The following is a 12,660-nucleotide window of genomic DNA, read 5'->3' as shown; positions in this document are numbered from 1 at the left end:
TTGGTGAGTTTATTTTTGTTGTTGGGGAGCTCTTCTCTTGTGCCACGATCGGCTCCTGGGGCCGGGAGCGAGCTCATGCGTGCTGGAGGCGGAGGTGGCGACGCGTGTGGAGCTAGTGTCCTTTGGATCATCCACGAACGATCTGGATCGACGAATCCAAGCGCGGCCACATCAGCTTTGGCGGCGACAACGCACCCAATGTGGGCATGCCAAGTGGCAGCAGGGAGGAGTTTGATTGGATTTGTCTAGAATTGCTGCCAAAAAAGGAAAGGGAGCATCTGCTTAAATAGGCAAGGGCTGTAGGACGTTTTGTGGGTTGTTCTGGGCTAAGTTTTGGTGTGCTTGCAATCTGGCTGGCCTCACCTCAAAGGTGCTGCATTAATATGCTCTTTCATAACGGTCAGTAGTAGAAGCTCGGCATAGTTCTGAACTCTCAAGATATATTTCTTCAACACTAAAAAACAAATTCCATATAGTGGAAGCCAGTTTGCATTTGTTAATGCCTAAAGTAACTCCGGTTTGATATAGTATATAGACTACAAATGTTAGTATAACACCTGAGATCAATCTAGGTACAATGGATACCACGCTAAACCGAGAGTACTTACTCGAGCCATTTGCTGCGCATAAATAATGACATTTATTCACTGAAAAAAAGATTGAGGATTGCATTGCAAACTGCAACGGACATCGGGAACATAGACATACAGAGTGTGCAAATGTACTCATCAATGACACTTGAAGCATTTGCTGAATACAAAACAACACGTTCTTGCCATATTAGCATTAATGACCAACTTTGTTGTAAGATTCGTGTTTATTTTGCAGCTCTGATTTGAGTAAAACAAACATGGCTATAACATTTAAGCAGTTACTATAGATATCTTCACTTGGTGGCTGGAAGATTCAGAGTTAACTAATCAGATCAGATTCAGATTCAGAGCACACACACTAATTACATAGTGCTAATATGGAATACAGATGCCTAAGCATCTATTTACATAGTGCTAATATGGAATAAAATTAGTAAAAAGGTACGACAGATAAATGACATAACCGGTTTTAAGATTAACTTAACAAAAGTTCTGTTATATGAAATGCCCTCTGCTTTTCAGAAATTTGCCTCTGCAGCACAAATACCAGGGCCTCCAAAATGCCTGTTACATAGTTCTACATGGATAAGTCGATAACAAAAATGCTACTAGCCAACTAATGCACTATTCAGTTCTGACATCAGAAGCCATATGAAAAATATCAACCAGTAGGCCATCAATCAAAGAATATAAGGGGAAAACTGAATACAAACTACTGAGTAGTACACAATGACTTGCTTTCCCAACAGTTTTATAAGCAAAGCTACTGCTGGATGAACAAAGATTTTTTTTTTTTTTTGAAACGGAGGCAAAGATTGCCTCATCTATTAAATAAGCAGAAGAGAATTGCCCAGTTAATTACGGAAAACCGGACAAAAACCGGAACAACAAGGGCCAAGCCCACTCCCATAAACTGAGACACACAGGGCAAAGCCCACCCATATCGACAACATGTCGACCTGCGGCCAAACAACGCAGCTCCGACTATGAACAAAGATTTTCATCTTAGAAGAACTAGAGCAAGCAACCAACATACTAGATCCAAACTGCATCCTTGGCGGTGATAAACATACTTCCATCCAGAGAAACTTTGGAAGTCTGTGTCATCTTTGGCCAAAATGAGAACCTTCTTTCATGAAAATACAGATTGAGGTGCACCTGAAAATGCTATGGTCATTTGAGAACATAAAGATACTTGAAAGTATTTGCAGAATGTCCTGCTCTCACTCTCTTTAATTCCATTCGTTCTTAGAGAGACTTTTTTAGCTCCATGAAACCACTGGTCCACTCTTGGACGCCATCCATTTCAAACGTAATATTGTGGGGATATGTGTCAGAGAGTGCTTAGTACTTTGCATTGCTTTCTCTGACATGGCTCCTATCTCGAGGTGGAAATGAAGGGTATCCATGGCTGGAGCAGCCGCTCCATGGTTTTCACAAAGATTCCCGTAAATCCAATATGTATGTCAGTGTGACCTTAGAGTTCACAAGCAGTAGTATGATGCTTTCTTCTCTAACTGAATGTCATAATGAGCATACCAATACTCTCAAATCAGATTGCCAATTTCATCCTAGACTAGCACCATCAAATCAGCATGTAACGAACATACTATAGATTATCAATAGCAGACAGCTACAATTCAGTTAGGCCAAGAACACCAAATCAGGAATGAATAGCATAACACGGAATGTAAAAAATATCGTTGTGCCGTACTGTTACCAATTTTCATGTAAATTTGAATCTAGTCGGCACTTCCCCTCTGCAAGCGGCATCATAGTCTTCAGCAAGGTATGGTGCAACTTCCTTGTGAGGGGATATGTACTTGTCCACGAATACTTTCTCCATCACAATGACTGCAGAATAGTAGCTCCGGTTGTGATCCAGCAGTCCATTTTCCTTGAGAAACTTTACAACATAGTAGCGGGGTATGATCCGGCCCTCCAGGCTGTATGTGAGCAATGCCGGATGATGAGCAATGTATGCTGGTTCAAACCCCACCTTGGAGATTAGGAACTCTGACTTGCTCTCCAGCATATGGTTAGACCTCATCAGCACAGATGGAAGCGTGGACAAAGCAATGCGCACCTCGGCATCTGACCACCTGAACATCTTCTTCAACTGCTCCACTTTGGCGGCGATCTTCTCATTGCTGAGGAATGCAACAGCCTTCAGCGCGTGCCTGAACATCCGAGAGCCACAGGGCACACCAATAGCTTGGGCGCGTGCTGCCATTGCCTGGACGCACTCTACGTTTGAGGCGAGCAGCCATGGCTCAGCGATGCACAACTTGGCAATGTCACAGTCACCTAGCCCGCAGGAACGCAGGAAGGCAACATTGGGCTTGACCACTGTCTCGAGGTCGGCTGCGAGAAGGCATAAGCCGTACCTGAGAGCAGCGAGGATCTTCTCAAAGGAGCCGAAGAGGTGCAGGCAGTATTGCAGATTTGAGACGATGGATCTGCAGCGGAACTGGGCGCGGCTGAGCGAGACCAGGCGTGCGATCTCAGAACGCGACAGGCCAAGGCCGGTGAGCCCGACGACGATGGGGCTCAGGGTTTTCTCCACGCTGGCACAGAGGAACTTGGGGTCCTTGGCGACGAGGGCGGCGACGTCGGCGCCGGAGAGGCCGAGGCCGGCGAGGAAGGCGAGGACAGCGTCGGGCTTGGAAGGGGATTTGAGGTGGGAGAGCTTGGCGGAGGCCTTGAGGGCCTGGGGTCGGGTGAGGCCGCAGGTGGCGACGAGGTAGTCCGCCACCGCGAAGCTAGGGTTCGGGGAGACGGCGGGCGCGGCGGCGGAGGAGAGGCGGCTGAGGTGGGAGATGGGAGAGGCGGGGGAAGACGAGAGGAGCTGGGAGAGGAGGCTGCAACGGAGCCGGAGCATGGCGGCGCCGCCGCGGAGGAGGATCTCGACGGGGCGGCGGCGGCGGCGGCGAGGGAATGGGGAAGTGATTTGCGTGGGTCTGATCTGATCTGGTTCGACCTTTTTTTTTCTTTTATTCATGTGCCTCCGCCATAATAAACTTTTATTCATGTGTTTCCGCCCATAGTCAATCGTCCATAGCCGCAATCCAGGGGTTTGAAGGTCCAACTATGGAGAAAGGGGTTAGCGGCAGGGTTTCATTAGGCAATGTGGCTATGCAGATGTCACAAGGTTGGAAGTGTATTGGTTGTTGCCAGGGAAATCATTGTTTGATGGTCTGCGAGTACTTGGGTGTGATGCTGACACAAATCATATGATGTCAGTGGTCAGCAAGATCAAAACTTTTGAGATGTATGTGAATGTAAAGATATGAAGAGATCAATCTTCAGCGATAATGAAATTTCAACGACCGGAGCCTAAGCTGCCAAAGGTTCTTACTCCTACAAAGAGAAGGCCACTGGATATTCCACCTTCCTATGAGAATGTCATCAACCCCAAATAGAGAGAAGAACTTTAGAGAAAAATTGACAGGAGAGAGGCTGAGCATGGAACAAAATCGCGCAACTGTGGTGCTGCTCCATTAGTTGGGCCGGCCCAACTAGCTCCCCTTTTCCCGGTTTTTTGTTTCATTTTTTTCATGTTCTTTTTTTATTTTATTTTGTTCCTTTTCCTTTTTTTACTTCAAATTCACGAACGTTTTTTGAAATCCTGGAATATTCTTTTAAGGTCTGAACATTTTTTGAAATTTTGCAAACTCACGAACAACTTCTGGAAATCCAAGAACATTTTTTGGAATACGAGAATTTTTTAAACCAAGTCTTTTAATTTTTTTTTTTGTTCAAATCCATGAAAAGTTTTTTGCATTCATGAATATTTTTTCAATTCGTGAAGATTTTTTGGAATCATGAACATTCTTCAAATTTGTGAACAATTTTTGAAGTCCGAGAACATTTTTTGCTCTTCACATTCTTGAACATTTGCAAATTTGTGAATATTTTGAAAAAAAATGATATATTTTTTCATATTATTTTTTAAAAATCGGGGAAAAAATTCAAATCCCCACTTCTTTTTGGATTTGGGATATTTGAACATTTTTGGAAGTTAAAAAAGAATAAAAAAAGGGGTGTGCCCCGCCCCACACTTGGGTTGTCCCAAAGCACGCGCATGGGGGCGCGTTTGCTTGCCAGCGCCGCATACCGCTGTGACAAGTAATATGGATCCGAGGGAGGGATGAGCTCATAGCCCAGTGATGGGGGCACTGTGGTTTCGCCTTGCCTACCAGAGTTCAACCCCTCTTCAGGTCGAATTTTGTGTCTCACATTCTCTCTTTATATAATGTCGCGCGGTTCCTTCCCCGGTGGTCTAATTTATTTATTTTTATTATGGATCAGAGGGAGTAATATGTTTCTTCTCACAGATATCATACCGATTTGTTGAAGTATCAAAGACAAGAAAATGGAAGGTGCATTTCAAAATCAATGCAACACCAAACTCGACTACTCCCTCTCATCCGAATTAATTAACGCAACCTCTATACAAGCCTATGTACAAATTGTATAGAGATCGCGTGAATTAATTCGGATTGCAGGGAGTAATAAAATTTTGAAAACCTCCATTGCTGATATTTTTTTTGATTGTCAAGGACCGTCCATCACCTACGTTTTTCTTTGCAGGAAGTTGATTTGGGCAGCACGAGCAGAACCCTCGACCGATTTGAGTTGGTTTTTGATCTCGGTCAAGCAAGACGCGGCAACAGTGAAGCACTAACTGGATCAGTGACAAAACCATCATCCAGATCATCTCTTCTTCTCTACTTCAGAAAATGCTCTTCCCTTACCAAGCAACAGTGAATGCTCTTCCCTTCTACGTACTGATGTATTTAAGATATAAGAAAGTGATTTCTCATCAGAACTAGCTAGGCCCAGTCGCAATATTCTGAAAACATAAGAACTCTTGTCATACAGATACTGCTGTGATAATGGAAAATATTGATACTCTTCTGAGTATAAATGTTGAAGTGAATCGTACATAAAAGTTTAGCCTATTAGCTTCTGGCCGCATTGCTGTTAATTTTCTGCTCTGATTCGAGCTAACTTGGCTCCTGAAAGATTTTTAACTGCTTACTATAGCTTCAGACTTGAATTGGGTATAATAAGTTTCAGAGTTCACACATGGAGTTTGAAAGATTCAGAGTTAACGTTTAGTTTCCTGATTCAAATTCAGAGTTCAGTGTACAAAATTTGCATAATGCATATTGTTTACATGCATGTGTGACTCTTACAAACTGCTTGCATCCAAGTGAAGATCCAACAAAATGCAAAAAATGATTAGAGTACCAGATGCTAGTTTATTCACATCAATAGTAGTACAATACTAGAAGGATTACTCACCTTGCAAAATTCAGAAAAGAGAAAAGTAGGAGCTTCCCTGAATAAAACTCCCGCCATCATCAGACCATACTTGTCACTGAAGCTTCAGGGCATCATCAACTAACAGAGCCTTCAGAATCATGTATAGTACAGCAAAGCCATCTCGTTTCCTGGAAGAAGAAAAAAGCACCATCGACATCCAGTTTCCACACATCTTCACCTGGAAGAAAGAAAGCACCATCCACATTCAGTAAATCAGTATGCTCCTATTGCCCACCCACTTTTTGCTTGATGAAAAAACTCCACATCTTCTCACCCGGTGGTAAGCCGCTTTACCGATCAACCTGTTCCCCTCGCCTGCATTTCATTCATATTGTTTCTATAATTTCAACAAGCACCAGAGAAAGGGACACATAGCTGATCTTTTAAATCACATCTCTTGGCCAGTATAGCATGGACTTATCCTTTGCCTTACTGCAAGCACACACCTGAGATCTTCCAACTTCTACAGCCTCAAATCATGAACAAACAAATGTGCACCATCCTCGCACAGGTTGGTTCGTAAACTGAGGTACATACTATTCCTATGTTTGAAATTTTGCAAGATTCTATACTGCATGGCATCCCATCCGGTTGTTTTCCTTTTCCTGTTATGACTTATTGTGCGTATAAGTTGGATTTATCAAAGGCGTACGACAGGGTTGACTGGGATTTTCTGACAAGAATGATGCAGAGTTTGGGTTTCGCTCCCTGGTGGGTTGATTGGATTATGTCCTGTGTGACATCGGTGAGCTATTCGGTAAAATTTAATAGAACCCTTCTTGATTCGTTCTACCCATCCAGAGGTCTTCGCCAAGGTGATCCGCTATCCCCTTTTCTCTTTCTGTTTGTTGCTGATGGCCTTTCTGCTCCGTTACACCGTGAAGCGTCCCAGGGATCTATTACGCCATTCAAGGTGTGCCGACGTGCCCGGGTATCTCCCATTTACTCTTCGCAGATGATACCTTGTTGTTTTTCAAGGCTGACAGTGAGCAAGCAGAACGGGTTAAACAAGTGCTTGAAATATATGCTCAAGGAACAGGTCAGGTGATCAACCCACACAAGTGTTCTATCTTGTTTTCTCCGATCTGCCAGCCGCATACCCAAGAGAGCATTAAGGGCACATTACAGATTACACAAGCAACTTTCGAAGCCAAATACCTCGGTCTCCCGACACCTGATGGTAGAATGAGCAAAGGAAAATTAAAAAGCCTACAATAAAGGTTTGCAAAATGCTTAATGGAATGGGAAGACAACCATCTCTCTATGGGCAGAAAGGAGATAAAGATTAAGGCAATCGCGCAAGCCCTCCCGGTCTATATTATGAGCGTCTTCAAGGTTCCAGCAGGGCTCTGTGAGGAACTTATGCGGATGATCCGACGCTTCTGGTGGGGAGCAGAAAAAGGTAAACGCAAAACACACTTGGTCAGCTGGGACATTATGTTGAGGCCGAAAGGAAAAGGTGGAAAGGAAAAGGTAAATGCAAAACACATTGGATTTAAACACGCTCTGTGAGGAATGTGTTGATTTTTTAGCCATGGCATCTAACTGTGAACCCACTAGCTACAACCCTTAAGTTGTCAAAATGGTTTAAATTTATTAGCAAAACTTCACAAAAACATTAACCAGCGAGATCTAATTAGACCAAAAATCATGTCATTTTGCTGCTGACCTGTTTTACTCTAAGCCACCTACTAGTGAGACAAAAGGCACACATCTAATAGTCAGCAAAAAAACTAGCAATAGTACCCAATATCAAAATGTTGCCATGTTATTTAGAAAAATGCCATGTTTTGAGAACACAAAAACATTTATGGGGCCATCACATTTAAACAAAAAAATGCCATGTCACTTTATAAAAAATTGCCATGGGATTAGAACATTCTCACTTATTTTTGCCATGCCGCATAATATAAATTTAACATGCTATATAAGATAAAAATGCAATGTTTTCAACACAATTTTGCCATGTTTGTTAGAAAAAATGCCATGTGTTGAGAGCACAATGTTTTTATGGCTTTTGACATCATACTTAAACCAAAAATGCCATGTCACTTCACAAATAATTAATTGCCACCGTTTAAAAAAATTCTCACTTATTTTTTCCATGATGCATAACATAAAAATGCAGTGCTATATATGATAAAAAATGTTGTGTGTTCGACAAATTTTGCCACGACAACTTGAAATGTACTGATCTAACTATAAAACACACTACTAGTGATAACATTATCAAAACTTCTCATGCATCAAATCATAGTCTACTAGGATGACACTACTGGTGCTAGGTTGTGCATATCGATCACCACAACGGTCTATGAAAAACACCAACATACCATTTTCAGTGTCCATTCCTCTCCCCAATCTAGTATGAAAAATGGTGAGTAAAAAGAAGTGATTCATGAGGCAGCAAAGAATCTGCTAAACCCAAGAGATTGAAAGCTATGTGGCCCATCACTAGTAGAAAAGGGGGAAATGGTCCAGGCCGGGCCAGCCCATTAGTCCCGGTTCAGTCCAGAACCGGGACCCATGGGGGCATTGGACCCGGTTCGTGAGCCCCGAGGGCCGGCCGGGCCACGTGGGCCATTGGTACCGGTTCGTCTGGACCTTTTGGTCCCGGTTGGTGGGACGAACCGGGACCAATGGGCCTCACTCCTGGCCCACCACCATTGGTCCTGGTTGGTGGCTTGAACCGGGACCAAAGGTTGCCCTTTAGTCCCGGTTCATGTCATGAACCGGGACCAATGACTTGACCCCTCACCCGCGAGCAGAGCACTCTGACTGCTCTGTTTTTCCTGGCCGGCGAGGGGAGAGCTTTGTGGTGCTCTAGCTCACCTCCTATGCACACGAGGTGTTCGATGGAATGCCCGAGCCACACTACTTAAGCTTTCTCCTCTCCAAGCTCGACCTCAAAGCTCCATTTTCCTCAATATTTGTCTAGGTTTTGCGGTCCGTCACGTCCTGTCCCCGTCTTCACCGCCGTCGATCGCCCGCGCCGATCTCATCGCCGGCACCACCGTGGTGAGCCTCTTGTGTTCTTATCTTCTTTCTGAAAGGAAAAAAAATTCTTACTTGTATGTTTATATAGATACTTGTATAATTTCTTACTTTTATTATTGCATCTTATATAGTGCGATGGTTTTGGTATCTGCCCCTGCCGGCCCTCGTCCTGTCTATGATTCAGATGTGGTATATATTATCTTTTCATAACTATTGGTTCATTTATTGTTTATGACAATTATGCGAACCAACGTGACATAGATTTTATTTATCTAGGAGGTTGTCGAACCAGAAATTCCAACTGATGAGGACATACCTTTGCCTCTATCACCAACCGACCCTATTGTCGAGAGGTTAAATTTAGTTGAAGAAGAAAACAATTTCTTGAAGGAAAAAATAAGAAAAATTGAGGAGGAGAAGATGATATTGGAGTTGCATGTTGCGGCTGTCGTCGATGATCACAAGATCAAGATGGATGCAATGCACTTGAAGATTTGAAAGATTACAAAATATGCCATTCATACCGAGGCTTGGTATCATTATGCCGTTGGATCAATTGTTACATTGGTTGCGATTATGATCGCATTTGTTTTTGCATTGAAATGTTTTACATAGTTTTAATGTATGATTTAATTAATTTAGATGCTCTGCAGAGAAGGTCGTATGCCCTCTAGGATTGGAGGTGCAGAAGATACATGCATGCCCTAATGACTGCATCCTCTACCGCGATGCGTACAAGGATCTGAACACATGCCCGGTATGCAGTGCATTACGGTATAAGATCAGACGAGATGACCCTGGTGATGTTGCCGACGAGCCCCCAAGGAAGAGGGTTCTTGCGAAGGTGATGTGGTATGCTCCTATAATACCACGGTTGAAACGTCTGTTCAGAAACGAAGAGCATGCCAAGTTGATGCGATGGCACAGTGAGGACCGTAAGAAAGAGGGAAGTTGAGAGCACCCGCTGACGGGTCGTAGTGGAGAAAAATCGAGAGAAAGTACTGGGATGAGTTTGCAAGTGACCCAAGGAACGTATGGTTTGCTTTAAGCGCGGATGGCATTAATCCTTTCGGGGAGCAGAGCAGCAATCACAGCACCTGGCCCGTGACTCTATGTATGTATAACCTTCCTCCTTGGATGTGCATGAAGCGGAAGTTCATTATGATGCCAGTTCTCATCCAAGGCCCTAAGCAACCCGGCAACGACATTGATGTGTACCTAAGGCCAATAGTTGAAGAACTTTTACAGTTGTGGAATGGAAACGGTGTACTTACGTGGGATGAGCACAAACAGGAGGAATTTGACCTAAAGGCGTTGTTGTTCGTGACCATCAACGATTGGCCCGCTCTCAGTAACCTTTCAGGACAAACAAACAAGGGATACCATGCATGCATGCACTGTTTACTTGACACCGATAGTATATACCTGGAAAGCTGCAGGAAGAATGTGTACCTGGGCCATCATCGATTTCTTCTGACCAACCATCAATGTCAAAAGAAAGACAAGCATTTCAAAGGCGAGGCAGATCACCGGAAGAAGCCCGCCATGCGTACCGGTGATCACGTACTTGCTATGGCTAATGATTTACACGTAATCTTTGGAAAGGGTCCCGGCGCACTATCTGTTCTGAATGACGCTGAGGGACACACACCCATGTGGAAGAAGAAATCTATATTTTGGGACCTACCCTACTGGAAAGACCTAGAGGTCCGCTCTTCAATTGACGTGATCAAGGTTGTCAGAATCATGATTTTGAATCGAATCGGAGCTCTGATGGTAGGATCGCAAATCGTTGAATCTTCACTATCAGGATCGTAAAAACGTAGATTCTATGAACTAAAATCGTAGAATTAGAGGGGTTAGTTTGGATCGTAAAGTCGTAGAATCATATAACAGAATCACGATTCTAACAACCTTGGACGTGATGCACGTGACGAAGAACCTTTGCATGAACCTGCTAGGCTTCTGGGGTGTATATGGAAAGACAAAAGATACACCTGAGGCACGGGAGGACCTGCAACGTTTGCACGAAAAAGACGGCAAGCCTCCAAAGCAGTATGAAGGTCCTGCCAGCTATGCTCTTACCAAAGAAGAGAAGGAAATCTTCTTTGAATGCCTGCTTAGTATGAAGGTCCCGACTGGCTTCTCGTCGAATATAAAGGGAATAATAAATATGGCAGAGAAAAAGTTTCAGAACCTAAAGTCTCATGACTGCCACGTGATTATGACGCAACTGCTTCCGGTTGCATTGAGGGGGCTTCTACCGGAAAACGTCTGATTAGCCATTGTGAAGCTATGAGCATTCCTCAATGCAATCTCTTAGAAGGTGATCGATCCAGAAATCATACCAAGGCTAAGGAGTGATGTGGTGCAATGTCTTGTCAGTTTCGAGCTGGTATAGATGGATGTATGTATGCATAGATGTATGTATGTGGATACATGAGGGGGGTCGATATACCCCCTCTCCGATAGCATTTCCTTCTTCATATGTTGAGTTAGTTGATTTAGGTTAGTGCATTTTAGGTTAGTTGATTTATAGTGCATTTTAGGTTAGTTGTTGTTAGAGCATTTTAGGTTAGTAATTTTAGGTTAGTCTATTTCTTCTTCTTCGAGCATTTTTGTGCATTTTAGGTTAGTATATGTATGTCGCGTCATTGTCGATATAACCCCCTCCCCGATAACATTATTTTCCTATGTATATGTATGCCGCGTCGTTGTCGATATAACCCCCTCCCGGATAACTTCGACATGAGGGGCGGTCGATATATATACCCCCTCTCGACCGTGATAACTTATACCACGGCAGCATCCCCCTCGGTCCTCTCGCTCGACCAAAACTCTCGAGGACACCCAAACCCTAGAGAAAAAAACAACGTTGGTCTCCTACCCTCACTCCGCGCCCCTACTCGAGAAGGCCACCCCAAACCCTTGAAGTGTTTGTTGGGGAACGTTGCAGAAAATAAAAAATTTCCTACAGTTTCACCAAGATCCATCTATGAGTTCATCTAAGCAACGAGTCATGGGAGAGAGATGCATCTACATACCACTTGTAGATCGCGTGTGGAAGCGTTCAAGGGAACGGGGATGATGGAGTCGTACTCGCCGTGATCCAAATCACTGATGACCAAGTGCTGAACGGACAGCACCTCCGCGTTCAACACACGTACGGAGCGGACCACGTCTCCTCCTTCTTGATCCAGCAAGGGGGAAGGAGAGGTTGAGGAAGAAGGCTCCAGCAGCAGCACGACGGCGTGATGATGGTGGAGAGGCAGTACTCCGACAGGGCTTCGCCAAGCACTCAACGGAGGAGGAGAGGTGTTGGGGAGGGGAGGGGCTGCGCCTTGGATCAGGTGTTCAGCCCTCCCCTCGCCCCTCTATTTATAGGAGAAGGGGGAAGGGGGCCGGCCCCCTCTAGATGAGATCTAGAGGGGGGGGGGCGGCGGCCAGGGAGGGGGGCTTGCCCCCCAAGCAAGGGGGGTGCCCCCACTAGGGTTCCCCCCCAACCCTAGGCGCATGGGCCCAAGGGGGGGCGCCCAACCCTCCAGGGGCTGGTTCCCTGCCCCCTACGGCCCATGAGGCCCTCCAAGAGGGGAGGCCCCTCCCGGTGGACCCCCGGAACCCCTCGGGTGGCCCCGGTACAATACTGATATGCCCCCGAAACTTTCCGGTGTCCGTATGACAACTTCCCATATATAAATCTTCACCTCCGGACCATTCCGGAACTCCTCGTGACGTCCGG

At 44.8% G+C, this 12,660-nt stretch overlaps 1 protein-coding gene across 1 annotated transcript; it reads right to left on the bottom strand.

The window, feature by feature from the left end:
- Nucleotides 1-2,170: 2,170 nt before the first annotated feature.
- On the bottom strand, nt 2,171-3,616 carry LOC123135440 (uncharacterized). Its single transcript, XM_044554514.1, has one exon. It carries the CDS (start codon nt 3,592-3,594, stop codon nt 2,320-2,322), a length of 1,275 nt encoding a protein of 424 aa, XP_044410449.1. The 5' UTR covers nt 3,595-3,616; the 3' UTR covers nt 2,171-2,319.
- Nucleotides 3,617-12,660: the final 9,044 nt, after the last annotated feature.

Source organism: Triticum aestivum, chromosome 6B (genome assembly GCF_018294505.1).
Source record: "Triticum aestivum cultivar Chinese Spring chromosome 6B, IWGSC CS RefSeq v2.1, whole genome shotgun sequence".
Taxonomy (NCBI): domain Eukaryota; kingdom Viridiplantae; phylum Streptophyta; class Magnoliopsida; order Poales; family Poaceae; genus Triticum; species Triticum aestivum.
The sequence above is the reverse complement of the archived record's forward strand: the minus strand, read 5'-3'. Positions and strand labels throughout refer to the sequence as shown.

Coding starts and splice junctions, on each gene's coding strand:
- LOC123135440 (XM_044554514.1), bottom strand. CDS start 3,594: ATGAATAAAAGAAAAAAAAAGGTCGAACCAGATCAGATCAGACCCACG.